The sequence below is a fragment of the Ambystoma mexicanum genome, chromosome 11, assembly GCF_040938575.1.
Source record: "Ambystoma mexicanum isolate Mex_15411 chromosome 11, UKY_AmexF1_1, whole genome shotgun sequence".
Taxonomy (NCBI): Eukaryota; Metazoa; Chordata; class Amphibia; order Caudata; family Ambystomatidae; genus Ambystoma; species Ambystoma mexicanum.
Genome location: NC_090934.1, coordinates 56,038,094 through 56,055,960, shown reverse-complemented (window position 1 = coordinate 56,055,960; position 17,867 = coordinate 56,038,094). Strand labels below are relative to the sequence as shown.

The window sequence follows — 17,867 nt, the reverse complement described above, 5'->3', positions numbered from 1 at the left end:
ATATCAGGTCCTTGCCCATGAATGTCAGGTCCTTGCCTAGGAATATTAGGTCCTTGTCCATGAATGTCAGGTCCTTGCCTAGGAATATTAGGTCCTTGTCCATGAATGTCAGGTCCTTGCCTAGGAATATTAGGTCCTTGCCCATGAATGTCAGGTCCTTGCCTAGGAATATTAGGTCCTTGCCCAGGAATGTCAGGTCCTTGCCCTGGAATGTCAGGTCCTTGCCCTGGAATGTCAGGTCCTTGCCCAGGAATGTCAGGTCCTTGCCCTGGAATGTCAGGTCCTTGCCCAGGAATGTCAGGTCCTTGCCCTGGAATGTCAGGTCCTTGCCCATGAATGTCAGGTCCTTGCCTAGGAATATTAGGTCCTTGCCCTGGAATGCCAGGTCCTTGCCCATGAATGTCAGGTCCTTGCCTAGGAATATTAGGTCCTTGTCCAGGAATATTAGGTCCTTGCCCAGGAATGTCCGGTCCTTGCCCAAGAATATCAAGTCCTTGCCCAGGAATGCCAGCTCCTTGCCCAGCAATATCAGGGCCTTGCCCAGGAATGTCAGGTCCTTGCCCTGGAATGTCCGGTCTTTGCCCTGGAATGTCAAGTCCTTGCCCAGGAATATTAGGTCCTTGTCCAGGAATATTAGGTCCTTGCCCAGTAATGTCCGGTCCTTGCCCAGGAATGTCAGGTCCTTGCCCAGGAATGTCAGGTCCTTGCCCAGGAATATCAGGTCCTTGTCCAGGAATGTCAGCTCCTTGCCCAGGAATATCAGGTCCTTGCCTAGGAATGTCAGGTCCATGCCCAGGAATAGGAGGATGTGAGGCAGGGAAGGACTGTGTGTTGAGATTATGTGGTGTGCATGGGATGTTGGAAGTTAGTGTGAAGACCACAGATTGCATTCGTTAACTAGAGATCTTCAGGACAATGGGATTATCCCATTCCTAGATGGTGAGGACAGAATTCTTCAGTAATTGGCTGAGGGGCAACTTCAACTTGTGACTTTTTGAAACCTTCACAGGGGTTGTAAACTGCCTTTCATCGTGTCAAGTCTACAAGGACAGTTGCAGTAACCGCAGCTCCCAAGGAAGGGCTTCAGAAGCCTGTAAGGGACCCTCTTTTAGCATGAAAATAAGAGCTAAGTCAAATGATCTGCTAACCACAGAAATTGCAGGATGCTTTAAGTTATTTGGTTCTTCTATGTGAAAAGAACATTGGTAGATCCAGCAGGGATCTAAATGGCAATTCATGTTAATTTCTCTAGCTACACAAACGTATTTATGTACATATTTGAAACAGTTCATATTACAAAAGATTCTATTTGGCGGAATTACATTGGCTATTGGGGAGGATATACCGACAATATCTTTGGCATATGGAAAGGTACCGAGGAAGAATTTAAATTATTTGAAGACTACCTTAATAACATACATGACCGATTCCAATTTACCACAACCAAGAGCCGAGAAAAAGTAGACATTTGGATGTTACTGTCAAATACATAGACAACAAACTGACCACCACTCTGTATCGAAAACCCAGTGATCTTAACAACCTACTCCACAGACTTAGTTTCCATCCACCCAACACTATCAAGAGTCTAGTAAAGAAAATTGTACAAGACGAAACTGAATGTACCAGATTACTCAAAGATATGGCAAATAGATTTAAGCAGAGAGGATATCAGGATGCATAAATAAATAGTTCTCTACTCAAGATGGACAACATCAGTAGAACGACAATATCACAGAAAGAGAAAAGGGAAACACAACCATCTCTCATATATGTAACCACATATTCAACACAAAATAACCAAATAAAAAAAAAAAAAAAACTGTCAACAAGCATTGCCATTTTTTTCTATCTGAAGACAGGACTTTGGGAAGATTGGACACTACACCACCAGTATTTGCATATACACATAGCAGAAACGTGAACGACATGCTGGTAAGATGCGACAGAAATAAACTTCCTAATAAACCAAGAAAGTGTTGAACCTACCCATTTCTGAAATGCACCAACTGTAGTATGGTCCAAAAGGGAGATGTGATATTCCACCGAAACACAGGCAAAAAAAATATTTCTTGAAAAATATGCAACATGCGACACTTCGAACATCATCTACAGCATTAAATGCCCTTGTGGGAAATATTACATGGGACAGTCCACCGGGAGAGTGAAGGTTCGGTGGAATGAACACCATTCTAATATCCGACCGGAAATTTTAAATCTCCAGTTATACGCCACTTCATAGAAGTCAAACATCAAATTTCACAAATGAAATTTCTAATTCTAGAGACCATTGAAAAGAGAGACAATGGTCGCAACATTACCAAACTTCTGGATCAAAAAGACACATACTGGATAGAAAAATGTAATTCCCTATATCCAGGAGGGATGAATGAAGATTCCAACCTTTGTATGTTTTCTATAAATGAACAGCTTTAAACCCACACTCAATGAATACCCAGTCGATTATAACATCTATACAATAGACAAATGTATCAGGACATTGCAATAAACAGACTGCTCGTCGCTACCTAAGGAACTAGCTAAAGGAAAAGAAAAAGGACTTTAAAAATGTACATGCTATGTGTCATCCTAATATGTCTAATGACTATTCCTTACCATGGTTAAGTTACAAAAAGAGAATGCAAACCCTATTGCCAGTTGTATTCAGAAACAATGAATGTGAGATACACCAACAGTAGAACTACCTTGATGGTTCAACAACTGTGTAACTGTACTATATATATTTCACTAACAGGACCACCATACATTATAGACGCATGAACCGATGTTTGTTAAAAATGTGATGGTGTTCACAAAGTTATACATATGTCAATAATTTAATTATATGAGGTCACCAGTAGATGTTATCTACATGATTCATTAAATATACAAGAAAGAATTCATTTAGTGGAACAGTAACAAATGCAGTACCAACCCAAAATGGCTGCCAGCACGTAATGACGTCATCACGCTGATGACGTCATTGCGTTCTGACTGTCGGTGCCATATGGGTATTAAAATGAGCAGGGACACACAGGCAAGCGCATGACTGCGAGCCTGGTGCACCGTGGATGCTCTGCCAAGACATTTTAAAGGTAAGAGGAATATTATATTATGGACCATTATCAGGAATTATGTATTATTTTGGAACTCCCCCTAATTTTAGACATATTTGAATACAGGTCACCAGGACAGGAACACAAAGGAATTCTATTGATAGGTGGAAACAACGTATGACCTTATCATGTATCTATTTTACATCGAAGCACCATTGAGATACAAATGTATTAAACTGCCTGAGATTCACCTATTCGATAAGTGCATTTATTGGAAGGCAGATGGCCAGGTCAATCTACACGATATTATTGTTGTACAGGACATAAACCGTACCCTGTATGTTATATGGTGTTGAAGCATGGGGTGTGAACTTCTTGACACGCTTAAACAACCTGGAATCAAAAACGCAAACTGTCTATTGAATATCTCAGACTAGAATTTGAACAGAAAGGTATAGTCGTTGATTACAGCTACAGGATGGTTATGTGCTATGAGAACATAAAACGACTTGATAATGCTACCACTATGGTTGATGTCTTCAAAGCTTACACGAAGCTAGATAATTCAGATCATCTTGGAACTTTGAGTAATCTAAAACTAGAAAGTACAACCTGGTTACTAGGCCAAGACCACTAGGCCACCAGAAATAGTCTCTTTGCCCTTAAATCATGGTTGTAACATAGGCTCTGTATATATGGGCATGAGGCTGACCTCATACAGCTAGCAACCAAAGTTAATAGTGGCCCCTTTATCCAGTACCTGCTGGCCCGCGAGCAGGTCCCTAGCTATACAATAGCTCTCCATGCTGAATGTGTTGGTAGTCTTCATGACCATCAGTCTGGCTTCAGAGCTGCCAGAAGCACGGAAACTGCTCTCCTGAACATCCGTGAGGACCTGCTCTCGAACCTTGACTCTAACATTCCATGTGTTCTCATTTTGCTTGATCTCTCTTCTGCCTTTGATACTGTCAACCATACCATCCTGCTCAACCGTCTCCGTGATAACCTCGGTATCAGTGGTCAGGCTCTGACGTGGCTGACCTCTTTCCTCTCAAATCGACCCTCCCAGGTCCAACTGGGGTCTTTCCTCTCTGACATCTTCTTCTCTACCTGTGGTGTCCCCCAGGGATCTAACCTCTCTCCCTGGCTGTTCAACCAGTATCTGGCACTTCTCGCCCACCACATCGCCGCTCTCTGCCCCTACTTTCAGTGCTATGCGGATGACACCCAACTCATTTTCAGGCTACCCTCGGCCTCCTCTTCTCCTTCCCTCATCTCTGACTGTCTTTCTGCTATCCAGGAATGGTGTGCCGCCAACGACCTCTGCCTTAATGCCAGTAAGACTGAGATTCTACTCATCGGCACTCCCACTCCCTCCTTCCCTGCTGCTCTCTGGCCGGCCTCTCTGGGCCCTCTTCCTACTCCTACCTGCAAGGCAAAAAACCTTGGGGTCATCTTCGACTCCACACTCTCCTTCTCTCCTCACATATCCGACGTATCTAAGAAGTCACACTACCAGCTACACCTCCTCAGAGGTATCCTTCCTTTCCTCTCCTTCCCCCAGAAGCTCACTGTCTCTAGAGCCCTGGTTCTCTCTAAGCTGGACTACTGCAACAGCCTCTATCTTAATCTGCCCGCCTCTACTCACCGCCCTTTGCAACTCATCCAGAACAGGACTGCAAGACTTGTCCTTGGCCTCAAGCCCAGGGACCGTATCTCTCCAGGACTGAAATCACTACACTGGCTCCCAGTGACTGCGAGGATCAAGTTTAAAACCCTCTGCATTGTCCACAAGGCCGTCTGGGGCCTTGGGCCAAAATACCTTCAACTCTCTCTTCCTAAATATCTTCCTTCTCGAGCTCTTCGCTCATCCGCCTCCAACTCCCTCAGGGTCAGCCGCTTCTCCAAACAACGAGTTGGGGGCAGATCTCTTTCCACTGCAGGGGCCTCCCTCTGGAACAACCTTCCTACCTCCCTGAAACTTGAGGAGAACCACCTCCGGTTCCGGAAGCACCTCAAAACCTTCCTCTTTGCCTCCGCTTTCTCTCCCCCTCTCCCCTGCTAATACTACTGAAACTGCACTGAATCTGCAACTGGGCCATTCACCGTTCTCGGCCCAGCCACTCTCCCCTGCACTGCCTCCACGGCAACCCCTGCACTACGGGACTGTGTCTGTATCCATACAGCCCCCCTTCCCAGCACTTGTCTGCACTTACCTCGCACTTGCCACCAGCTGGCCCTTGTTATTTATCCTGTATGCTGTATGCTTTTAACCCTGTACTGCACTTTCCCCTCTCCCTTTCCCCCATGCACTTTTCCCTTACCCTCTACCCTTGCACTTGCGCGATCTGAATGACACCTGGCCTAGTAAGATCGTTGTCTGTCTCCCCTTGTTCCCCCCCCTGCCTCGTCGCGCCTTGAAACACTTGTGTATAGGCGCGTTACAAATGCCTTATCATATCATATCATATCATATCCTGATAGTTTTGCGTTGTGGCAATACCTGCTGCTGAAGTTCAGTATTACCCCCTGCATGAAATCAAGGGCTCCAAATTGGTCTTAACAGAGAAGCGCGAATGTGTCGCCTATGTGGATGTCAAGGAATTGAATCTGAAAAGACAACCTCATTTGCTGTGTGAGCTTAAATGAACAACGCAACAGATATCTAAAGTCCTACGACAACAAGATCAACTGTGGCGATATAGAACTTATGTAGGACATGTTCCTAGAGGGTAACAACATTAATTGTATATATAACATGGTAAAATGTTACCTTAAATGTTTAGAAATACTAGACGCATTGTCACTAAGTCTATTTTATCTCTGATCAATTGCATTTCTGTGAATTTCAACAGTCACTGTGGTAGATTTTATTGTATGTATGTTTATTTATTGCTTGCTGTTCATAAGGATTTGGATATGCTGTTTATTGTATATACAAAGCTGGTTCGGCTAAATGTATATTAAAAATAAAATGACAAATGAAATGAAAAGCAAATGATAAAGGCCGCTGACTCAGAAGGCGAAGAAAGGCAGCAGATGCCAAACGTGAGGTAATGACTCAATGCATATAGTTTTAAGCAGCGGAAGAAAAATAGAGGAAAAGACACGACTGAAAGAAGATTGCAAGGAGCAGCAGACGTGTCTTGGGGAATAGACTCTTGTAAAGAAAGACTCTTCTTTATGAACCATCCTAGTGCTACTGTGCTGTACTGAGGGCAGCAATAGTACTTGGTTCTCTCAAGTCAGCCTTCAGAGCTTACAGAGAAGAAACACTGGTGGAACCAAATCAGACTTTGAGCTAAAAGAGGGGGCAACTAGGTAAAGCAGGGTAGAGAAGGAGGGCTGAAGATTGCCGAACAGACACGAGGAGGTGTGTTTGTGTTTTCACAGATCAGCCGACACCCAAGGAAGGAACCTAGAGAGCAGAGTCCAAGGGTTGGGCTGAAGACTGGGAGCTTGTTATGTTGTCCAATTCCCCTTTCCCTCGGGGGGTGCCCAGTCTGAAGTAGATTACAAAGTCCTCAGTCTGTGCACTGCTGTGGGGGTTAGAGGGTACATCACTGATCTCTACAGGCCAGGTAAGCGGAGACCTTACCGCTATCTATATCAGGGGCAAACCTTCAGGTTGGTTTAAAAAAATATATATATATGACTTGCACCTCAATACCACGTGACACACAGGCAGGCCTTTCAGTGTATTATTGGCCCCTATACCACAACTCATCAGCTGGGGTCAGCACTGCACTCTGTGCTCCCCCTGCTCCCCTACTTCTGCCCAGTGGCTCCACACTGCACTACTCACCTTCTCGGCCGCAGGGCCTGGGGGTCCTGGTACACCAGCTTTTCCTGGGAAACCTGGTGGTCCCTGGAATGGAATAACAGTGACACATTAAAAGAAACACAACTTATTTGTGAAGGGAAAGATATGTTACAAAATGACATCTTGTTGTGTATTCAATTACAATTAAAAACACACTACATCCCCACAAAGGTGTAGCCAACTGATCTAGTAAAACATTAAGTGGCATGATGGAGCTGACAAGGGTGGTACGAGACAGCTACCAAGGGTGGTATAATAAAGTAATACACCTGTCTTCCAGTGGCACAACACAAAACCTTCCAGATATGCACTAGGGCTGCTGTCTTCAGTTGTGGGCTGCAGGTGGTGAGGAAAGCGGGACGGTGAAGGGGCTGAGTGGACACAGATCTCAGTCCCACTGGCACCTGGGGGGGGGGAGCTACCCTGCAGACAGGCAATGAGGGTGGGCCTGGAGGTCCGTCCCTGCAGACAGGCAAAGAGTGTGGGCCTGGAGGACCTTCCCTTCAGACAGGCAAAGAGGATGGATCTGGGGAAAAGCTTCGCTGCAGACAGACAAAGAGGGTGGGCCTGGGGACCTTCCCTGTAGACAGGCAAAGAGGGTGGGCACGGGGACCTTCCCTGCAGACACGCAATGAGGATAGGCCTGGAGGACCTTCCCTGTAGACAGGCAAAGAGGGTGGGCCCGGGGACCTTCCCTGTAGACAGGCAAAGAGGGTGGGCCCGGGGACCTTCCCTGCAGACACGCAATGAGGATAGGCCTGGAGGACCTTCCCTGTAGACAGGCAAAGAGGATATGTCTGGGGGCCTTCATTGCAGAGATGAAAAGAGGATGGGCCCGGGGGCCTTCCCTGCAGACAGGAAAAGAGGATTGGCCTGGAGGGCCTTCCCTGTAGACAGGAAAAGAGGATATGTCTGGGGGCCTTCATTGCAGAGATGGAAAGAGGATGGGCCCGGGGCCTTCACTGCAGACAGGCAAAGAGGATGTGCCTGGGGGCCTTCATTGAAGAGATGAAAAGAGGATGGGCCTGGAGGGCCTTCCCTGCAGACAGGCAAAGAGGATGGGCCTGGAGGCCTTCTCTGCAGACAGACAAAGAGGATGTGCCTGGGGACCTTCCCTGCAGACAGGCAAAGAGCATGGGCCTGGAGGGCCTTCCCTGTAGATAGGCAAAGAGAAAGTGCCTAGGGACCTTCCCTGTAGACAGGCAAAGAGGATGTTCCAGGGTGCCTTCATTGCAGAGATGAAAAGAGGATGTGCCTGGAAGGCCTTCCCTGCAGACAGGCAAAGAGGATGGGTCTGGAAGGCCTTCCCTGCTGACAGGCTGCTCTGTTTTTCTTTTCTTTCAATAGGCTCATGCGAGTTTAACAAAAACATATTAACGAAATACATGTTTGGAACATGTTTATGAAAATGAAATGTGTTAACAAAAATGTTTACAAAACAGGGGGTGGAGGGAATACTGTACTGTAGGGGGAAATGGGGAGGTAAGGGCAACCCAGAAGGGTTGTGTGGGTGGAGCCAGCCTATGAAGGTAAGAATCACTTGTGCATCCACTTCATATCAGAGTGGAAAGGGTATCCAGTCATTGCATCGAATACAAAGTATTATTGAATGCCAAAGCATCGCAAAAAAATGCATCCAAAAAAAGCATTGAATGCATTTTTTTCAAAGGTAAAGGTTTTATTTTAATTATAATGGGTTCTAAGGGGTAAAAAATGGGGGTTTCTGGGCCCCCTCATTAAAATAAAAATAAAAATATGCATTCAATGTTTTTTTTTCGTTGCTTTTTTTTAGATGCTAAAGCATTCGATGCAATCACAAATAAACCAGTGGAAAGCACTCAGGGGAAAAAGGTACTGGCATCCACGGTGTCCAAGAGGTGGTGGGCTGTGGTGAGCGTCAGCACTAACCTGGTGCTTAATTGTGCTGATGTGTTAGGATGCATAATGACTTCTGAACTCAATTCTGACTCCGAGAAGGCGTGGGAAGCTCTAGCCGGATGGGAAAGAGGAGATGTCGCACAATGAAGTCAGTGGAAGCAGGAAGCAGCATGGTGGAGCGCATATGAAAAGCAGAGTGCATTGTGGGACCTCTCATGCTATCAACCTTCACCACCCTCACCACACGAGAACACAAATAGGTTTTCTAGTGTGGAGGAGTCTACATACCCAAGCTACTCCTCACTGATGAGGCCCAACATGGCCGAAACATGCCTGGGGATGCTTGTGTTCTCGCGCAGAAGAGATGCGACCTAGCAGTTCAGGCTGGACTGGCCCTTTGGAAGTGGGACCAAGCCTGATTTGCATATGGTCCTTTCCTTTTTGTAATGACCTGTCAGGTGAAGACCGATGAGGGTTGCCCAGAGCAATGCCAGAGGTTAAGATTAATTCTAAACCTTCCTGCCATCACCTCTTTTGTTTTCCATAAGTCACCCTGAGTAGGACGCGCATGCTCAGACATGGGTCCTTAGCCTGCTGGGCCTAGAGACCCAAGCTATTCCTCTCTGATTAGGCCCAACGAGGCGAAACTTGTCTGGGGATGTTTGTGGTCTCGTTCAGAAGGGATGTGATCAAGCAATTCGGGCTGCACTGCCCCTATTGGCATGGGACCAAGCATGATTTGCATATGGTCTTTCCCCTTTTGTAGTGGCTTGGCAGGTGAAGAACGATGATCGATCGGGAGGGATGCCCAGAGCAATGCCAGAGGTTATGATTATTTCTAAACCTTCCCGCCATCACCTCTTTTGTTTTGCTGGAGAGGGGAAGACCAGTCTTCGCCAGAGCTGCCCTGTCTTTAGCCCTTATCCACAATGTGCTCCACACTTGTGCTTCTAGTGTTTGTTCTGTGGTGGCCGCCGGGTGCACCAAAGTGGTACATAACTGTTGAGGGCACTGTGCTGTCCAACCAGACCAAATACACACAACCTCTTCTGCATTAAAGAAAAGGACCCGAGGTGTAGGAATACTTACAGGTGTTCCTGGGAATCCTGGCTCTCCTTGGAATCCCTGGAATCATAAGTCCATTGGTTAGTACACCTTCGGGAACACAGTGCGGTATTAGAAAAGTGGTGCAAAGATATGAGGTACTGTTAGGGACAGAACAAGCCGAGAGACGTCCCCTCTGAAAATACAACAAAAACACTGAAGGTCCCGTGCAAATTACATAACTACATGCTACTAAAAAACTCCACTACACTACATCATAACAAAGTCTATGCCAAATTCCAACCAGACTCTGCTCCACAATTACACCTCACTCTGAAGGCAAACTACACTTCAAACATGCCAAACACATCCCTGCATACATTTCCAGAGACACACTGTCCGCATTTCCAACACACGCCTGTTGCACAAACAGGACCATACCGGAACAGCCACCCACATCAAAATGCAACCATTATATCCACATAACCAATGCACATTGCGAAGACTACACTACACTATGCAGAATGCGGAACTGCACCCTGTCAGAAAAAACAACTGTGCCCTGCCAACATTTACAACTAAGTCATATTACACCCAGCAAACGCTGCCTACACCCACCTACACAACTCCACTCCACCATGAAAGCCAACTACACTGTACAGAAATGTTCAGATGAATCCTGCCACCATTGCCAACTGCAGGCTGTCAAAAACGCCCCATTGCAATGCCCAACTACACCACACCAATATGCGCACACTACGGCAGTGTGGCTACACGACTGCACATTAGCAAGAAAGCCAACTGCACTCTGGATCTTAATAACTTGTCATATATACTGTAAAGTCCCAATGCGCTCAACTCTCTCCTGCGAACCGCATGGCAAAAGACTAGTTAACAAGCAGCCCAACTCCAGCTACACAAGTATTGTAGACCACCATTTTGGGGAATGGTGGATCTTGCCCTCCTGGATCCCACACCGATGCCCCCCAAAATGCCCAGTCGACATCCATTGCAAGAGAGAACTAAAGCCGGATGAAAACCCCACTCGCACCCTGCCTCGATGGGCTCCTTGGCGACTATAGGCTCGGCACAGGGGAGTTGCTAGGTCTGGAAAAGACCCTGGGCTATGCTGATGTCAGGATACTGTTGGGACTCGGGGCCAGCTAGTCTTTTGGCTGTAGCTCCTGAGATTCTATCCGGGGCTACAACCAAAAGATCAGGGGCTATAGCCCCCTTAGCCGCCCCCAGCAACGCCCCTGGCGCGGCATAAAATGGCGTTGGCCCACCCAGCAGCGATTTCCTGAGGGAATCCAGGCTTTACTTTGGCTCAATCCTCACGAGTGTCTGATCATCGGTCAGGTGGACTCGGACACCTTAACTCAGTGTCAAAGTCTAGCACGGCGGCCAGGTGGCAGCCCGTGGTCAGGGCTTCACCCACCCCTGCACACAGTCCATGACCATGAAAGGCTGTAGAAATGATCATGTGACGCTATACAAAGCTATACAACTACCACATCAGCCGATTACCTCCTGCCATAGTACCCAACTACCTCCCTGCCACAGAACCCAATGACCTCCGTGCCAAAGAACTCAAATATCTCCACACCATAGAATCCAACTACCCCGCCATAAAACCCACTACCTTCCCGCCACAGAACCCAATACCTCCCCGCCATTGAACCCAACTACCCCTGTCATAGAACCCAACTACCTCCTGCCATAGTACCCAACTACCTCCCTGCCATAGAACCCAACTACCTTCCCACCACAGAACCCAACTACTTCCCTGCTATAGAAGCCAACTACCTACCCACCACAAGACCTGACTACCTTCGTGCCATAGAACCTGACTACCTCCCTGCCATAGAACCTGACGACCTGACCACCATAGAACTCAACCACCTCCCACCCTAGAACCCAACAAACTTCCTGCCATAGAACCCAACAACCATCACCACCATAGAACCTGACTACCTCCTGCCATAGTACCCAACTACCTCCCTGCCATAGAACCCAACTACCTACACGCCATAGAACACAACTATCTCCACTCCATAGAACCCAACGACCTCTCCGCCATAGAAGCCAACTATCTCCATGCCATAGAACCCAACTACCCTGCCATCAAACCCAACTACCTTCCTACCATAGAACCCATCTACCTTCCCGCCACAGAACCCAACTATCTCCACACCATAGAACCCAACTACCCCGCCATAAAACCCAACTACCTTCCTGCCACAGAACCCAACTACCTCCCTGCCATAGAACCCAACTACCTCTACCATAGAACCCAACTACCTCCCTGCCATAGAACCCAACTACCTACACGCCATAGAACACAACTATCTCCACTCCATAGAACCCAACGACCTCTCCGCCATAGAAGCCAACTATCTCCATGCCATAGAACCCAACTACCCTGCCATCAAACCCAACTACCTTCCTACCATAGAACCCATCTACCTTCCCGCCACAGAACCCAACTATCTCCACACCATAGAACCCAACTACCCCGCCATAAAACCCAACTACCTTCCTGCCACAGAACCCAACTACCTCCCTGCCATAGAACCCAACTACCTCTACCATAGAACCCAACTACCTCCCTGCCATAGAACCCAACTACCTTCTCACCACAGAACCCAACTACCTACCCGCTATAGAAGCCAACTACCTCCTGCCATAGAACCCAACTACCTCCCCGCCATAGAACCCAACTACCCCTGCCATAGAAACCAACTACCTCCCAGCCATAGAACCCAACTACCTTCCCACCAGAGACTCCAACTACCTCCCTGCTATAGACGCCAACTACCCGCTGCCATATAACCCAAATGCCTCCTGCCATAGAACCCAACTACCCCTGCCATAGAACCCAACTACCTCCCTACCATAGAACCCAACTACCTCCCCACCAAAAAACCCAACTACCTCCCTGCCATAGAACCAGACTACCTCCCTGCCATAGAACCCGACTACCTCCCTGACATAGAACCCAACTGCCTTCCTGCCATAGAACCTGACTACCTCTGCACCATAGAACCCGACTACCTCCCTGCCATAGAACCCAACTGCCTCCCCACCATAGAACCCGATTACCTCCCTGCCATAGAACCAGACTACCTCCCTGCCATAGAACCCAGCTACCTCCCTGCCATAGAACCCAACTGCCTTCCTGCCACAGAACCCAACTGCCTCCCCACCATAGAACACAACTACCTCATGCCATAGAACCTGACTACCTCCCTGTCATAGAACCTGACTACCTCCCAACCATAGAACCCAACTACCTATCTGTCATAGAACCCAACTACCTCCCCACCATAGAACCCAACTACCTTTGTGCCATAGAACCTGACTACCTCCCCACCACAGAACTCAACTACCTCCCTGCCATAGAAACCAATTATCTCCCCGCCATAGAACCTGACTACAACCCTGTCATGGAACCCAACTACCTCCCCACCATAGAACTCAACTACCTCCCCAACATAGAACCCAACTGCGTCCGTACCATAGAACCCAAATACCTTTATGCCATAGAACCTGACTACCTCCCCAACATAGAACCCAACTATCTTCCTGCCATAGGACCCAACTACCTCCCAGCCACAAAACCCAACTACTTCCCCACCATAGAACCTGATTACCACCCTGCCATAGAACCTGGCTGCCTTCCTGCCATACAACCCAACTACCTTCTTGCCATAGAGCCCGACTACCTCCCAGGCACAGAACCCGACTACCTCCTCCCCATAGAACCCAACTACCTCCCTGCAATAGAACCCAACTACCTCCCTGCCATAGAACCCAAATGCCTCCCCACCATAGAACCCAACTACCTTCCTAATATAGAACCTGAATACCTCCCGGGCACAGAACCCAGCTACCTCCCTGCCAGAGAACCTAACTACCTCCCTGCCATAGAAACCAAATACCTCCTGCCATAGACCCTGACTACCTCCCCACCATAGAACCCAACTACCTCCCCAACATAGAACCCAACTACCTCCCTGCCATAAAACCCAACTACCTCCCTGCCATAGAACCCAACTACTCCCCTGCCATAGAACCCACTACCTGCCTGCCATACAACCCAACTACATTCCTGGCACAAAACCCAACTTCCTCCCCGCCACAGAACCTGACTACCTCCATGACATAGAACCCAACTACCTCCCTGCCATAGAATTCGACTACCTCCCTGCCATAGAACCCAACTACCTCCCGCCATAAAACCCAACTACCTTCCTGCCATAGAACCAAACTACCTTCCTGCCATAGAACCCGACTACCTCCCCACCACAGAAGCTGACGACCTCCCCGCCATAGAACCCAACTACCATCACCGCCACAGAACCCGACTACTTCCCTGCCATAGACCCCAACTACCTCCCTGCCATAGAAACCGAGAACCTCTGTGTTATAGTACCAGACTATCTCCTGCCATAGGCCATTACCAGCAAGGCAATCCCAAGTGAGCTGCAGGGACTCTCCATTCCACTCTTGCCACCTCGTGGCCATGCAGCCCCAGACCCCCTCGTATGGATCCCTTTCCCGTTCCCGTTCTCCACGGCTTCCCCTCCATCTGCCCGCCTCCCGGACCTCCCTCCCCTGTGATTGGTCAATCGGGCTTTGCACTGTGTCTGGGCCTGCAGCTTCACCGTTGGAGAACGCCATTACCAGCAAGGCGACCCTAGGTGAGCTGCAGGGACCCTCCATTCCACTCTTGCCACCTCCTGGCCATGCAACCCCAGAACCCTTCGTATCGATCCCTTTCCCGTTCTCCACGGCTTCCCCTTCCAATCCATCTGCCCGCCTCCCGGACCTCCCTCCCCTGTGATTGGCCAATCAGGCCTTGCACTGTGTCTTGGCCTGCAGCTTCACCGTGAGAGAACACCATTACCAGCAAGGCGACCTCAGGTGAGCTGCAGGGACCCTCCATTCCACTCTTGCCACCTCGTGGCCATGCAGCCCCAGAAACCCTTGTATGGATCCCTTTCCCATTCTCCACGCTTCCCCTTCCCCTCCCTCTGCCCGCCTGCTGGACCTCCCTCCCCTGTGATTGGCTGACTGTCTGGTCTTAACTGAACCAACCAAGGCAGCTCTGCGGCTAAGGGCCCCACGGCAAAGGGCGGCTTCTGCACTGGCGGCTCCAAGATGTGTCTGCCGGTGTCTGCAGGGAAAGCAAAGGAAGCCAGCAGCCAACAGACACCAACAAAACTGTAAGTGTGGCAGAGGTGGGGGATAGAGCAATCAGTCTGCTCCAGAAAGTCCTCGCCACTATACTTTACCATAACATTGACTGCCATAGAATTACAACATGCATACTAAAGAGATTAGTGACCACTGACCGAAACACACTTTTGGCTGGACTATAAATGTTGCACTGCACTACGCACTAACATACTGTTATGTTTGCTACTCAGCATTTATATAGCACTCTATATATCATTGGTAGGTCAGCAAAGCCAATGTTAACTAGTGCCAATGTTAACTAACCTATAGAGAACGGTCAAGATCAGCCTATGTCACCTTAGACAGGTGTAATAATCGTTAGCATGCATCGCATCTAGATAGAATTGCAAATGTTAGCATGTGCACACATAGAGGGAATTCCTAAGCTTAGCCTGCGTCGCATCTAGATAGAATTGCAAATGTTAGCATATGGCCCACTTAGATGGATTCCTCAATGTAGCCTGCGTTACATCTAGATAAAAATGTAATTCGACGATTGATATACGACTCTCCTGCCAAGCCTGGACCAAGCGTGCAATCATGAATCAATAACCAACCTACTAACAACTTCACTCCTCTGCATACACCTCTCAAACTCGAACCAATCACAACCACAAGCCTTAAACACAGCAAACCGCACAAACTTCACTACACTGCAACAACAAAACAAACCGCACATAGGGCCTCATTACAACTCAGGCGTTAAGGGTTAACGCCGTCGTTAACCCTTAATGCCTGATTCCGATTTTAACGGCTGCTTTTAGCAGCCGTTAAAATCCATGGCGCTAACCCGACATGTTGCTAATTACGCCACCGTAATTTACGGTGGCGTAATTAGCGCCTTCCCCACTCCCATTATGCCCTATGGGGCAAAAATGGGAATGGGGAAGGGAAAATGGGAAATGGGGATTTACCGCCCCACTCACCTTGGAATGGGGCGGTAAATCCGCCAACCACCATGGCGTAAACGTAGTTTATACCATGGTGGTAAAGTTGGCGTAATTACCGCCTTGGTTGTAATGACCCCCATAGACTTGCACAACAGCACATGACGACCACCGACCGTAAAACACTCCAAGCTCAGCCATCTGACCCATTGGGCTGAGGCTGCCCACAGCACCATCACTGTTATCTTGCACTTATTCTGCTCACTCCCACTAACTCACTCCCACCTCCCTTTTTTCAGAGCCGCCAGAGCGCCAGGGGACCACTCCGGTGGTGATAGTGCGCGGTACAAATATCCTTTAACATTAACATTAACATAGTACCCAACTACCTCCCGCCACAGAACCCAGCTACATGTTGCCACATAACCCAACTACCTCCCTGCCATAGAACCGAACTACCTTCCTGCCATAGAACACAACTACCTCCCTGCCATAGAATCCAACTACCCACCCTAGTAATAGAAATATTTTAGAAGGAAATAAAACTTCTAGAACAATATATGGACTGGGCTTGTGATATATCTTTATTTTACAGGTTGCCCAGGTGGGGGGATCTCCACACAGAACTGTGTCTAGTGGTAGGGGCCAGTATTCTGCCAATTGTTCAAACCAACTGCTTTCCTCTTATAGCTATTGTTGGTTTCCTTTACAAACTGATTTGTGTGACATTTAACTGTACAGTTGATGCACTTTAATGAGATCTAATAGTAATTGTGGTACCATGTAGAACTGTATAGATTTGCCATTATAGATAACCGAGTACAAAGTGAGTTATTGTGCTATTATACATACTACTGACTTCTGTAATTGTATTCGCTCTCCCCTCTTGCTTCTCCACTCTTTTTGACTGCTTACTCTCTGTTCTCTCCTCCTCCCCCTTTCTCCCTTTTCCTATCTCCTCCCCTTACTTTCTTCTAAGCACTTACTCTATCAGAATTGTCCCTGGACCTAGTATGATAGCAACCTCGTCTGTCTCCTCCCTCCCCCTTACTGGTTTTTTCCTCCCCACCACCCCTCCAGCACTATCTGAAATGTTGTCAGGCCTAGTATGATAGTCGCTTGTTTTGTTCCTCCCCTACCTTTCTGCACCCCTCTCCCTCACCTCTTGTTTTTCTCCGGCTCTACCAGAAATGTCGTCAGGCCTAGTACGGTAGTCGCCTGTCTGTTTCCATTTCCTTCCCACTCTCCCCCTCCCTTCCTTATCTATGTCTTAGCTCTTGCACTATCTGAAATGTCGTCGGGCCGAGTACAATAGTTAATTTCACCTCCTTACTGTTCATGGCCTGTAAGAATGTCATTGTATTTTCCCTTGTTCCCTCCCTTGCCTTGAAGTGCTTTGAAACACATTGTGTATAGGCGCTATATAAATAAACTATCATATCATATCATATCATATCATATCACCCACCATAGAACCCAACTACCTGCCGGCCATAGAACCCAACTACCTCCCTGCCATAGTACCCAAATACCTTCTGCCTTAGTACCCATCTACCTTCCTGCCATAGTACACAAATACCTCCCTGCCATAGTACCCAACTACCTCCCTACCATAGTACCCAACCACTTCCCTGCCATAGAACCCAACTACCCCCTGCCATAGTACCCAACTAACTCCCTGCCATAGTACCCAACAACCAACTGCCATAGTACCTAAATCCCGATTACCTCCTGCCATTGTACCCGATTTCCTCCCTGCCATAGTACCCAACTACCTCCTGCCACAGTACCCAACTTCCTCCCTGACACAGTACCTGACTACCTCCTGCCATTGTACCCGACTTCCTCCTGCCATAGTTCCCGACTACCTCCCTGCCATAGTACCCGGCTACCTCCCTGCCATAGTACCCAACAACCTCCCTGCCATAGTACCTGAAT

General features: G+C 48.0%; 1 protein-coding gene across 8 annotated transcripts in view; it reads right to left on the bottom strand.

Annotated features, from left to right (window-relative positions):
• The window catches only part of COL16A1 (collagen type XVI alpha 1 chain), a 706,769-nt gene that overhangs the window by 111,102 nt on the left and 577,800 nt on the right, over positions 1–17,867 (bottom strand). For all 8 annotated transcript variants that reach the window (XM_069622515.1, XM_069622517.1, XM_069622520.1 and 5 more), the window contains 2 exons: positions 9,847–9,882; positions 6,862–6,924 (listed from right to left, as the gene is read on the bottom strand). In XM_069622515.1, the coding sequence (XP_069478616.1) occupies positions 6,862–6,924; positions 9,847–9,882 (99 nt within the window). The remainder of the gene's footprint in view (positions 1–6,861; positions 6,925–9,846; positions 9,883–17,867) is intronic.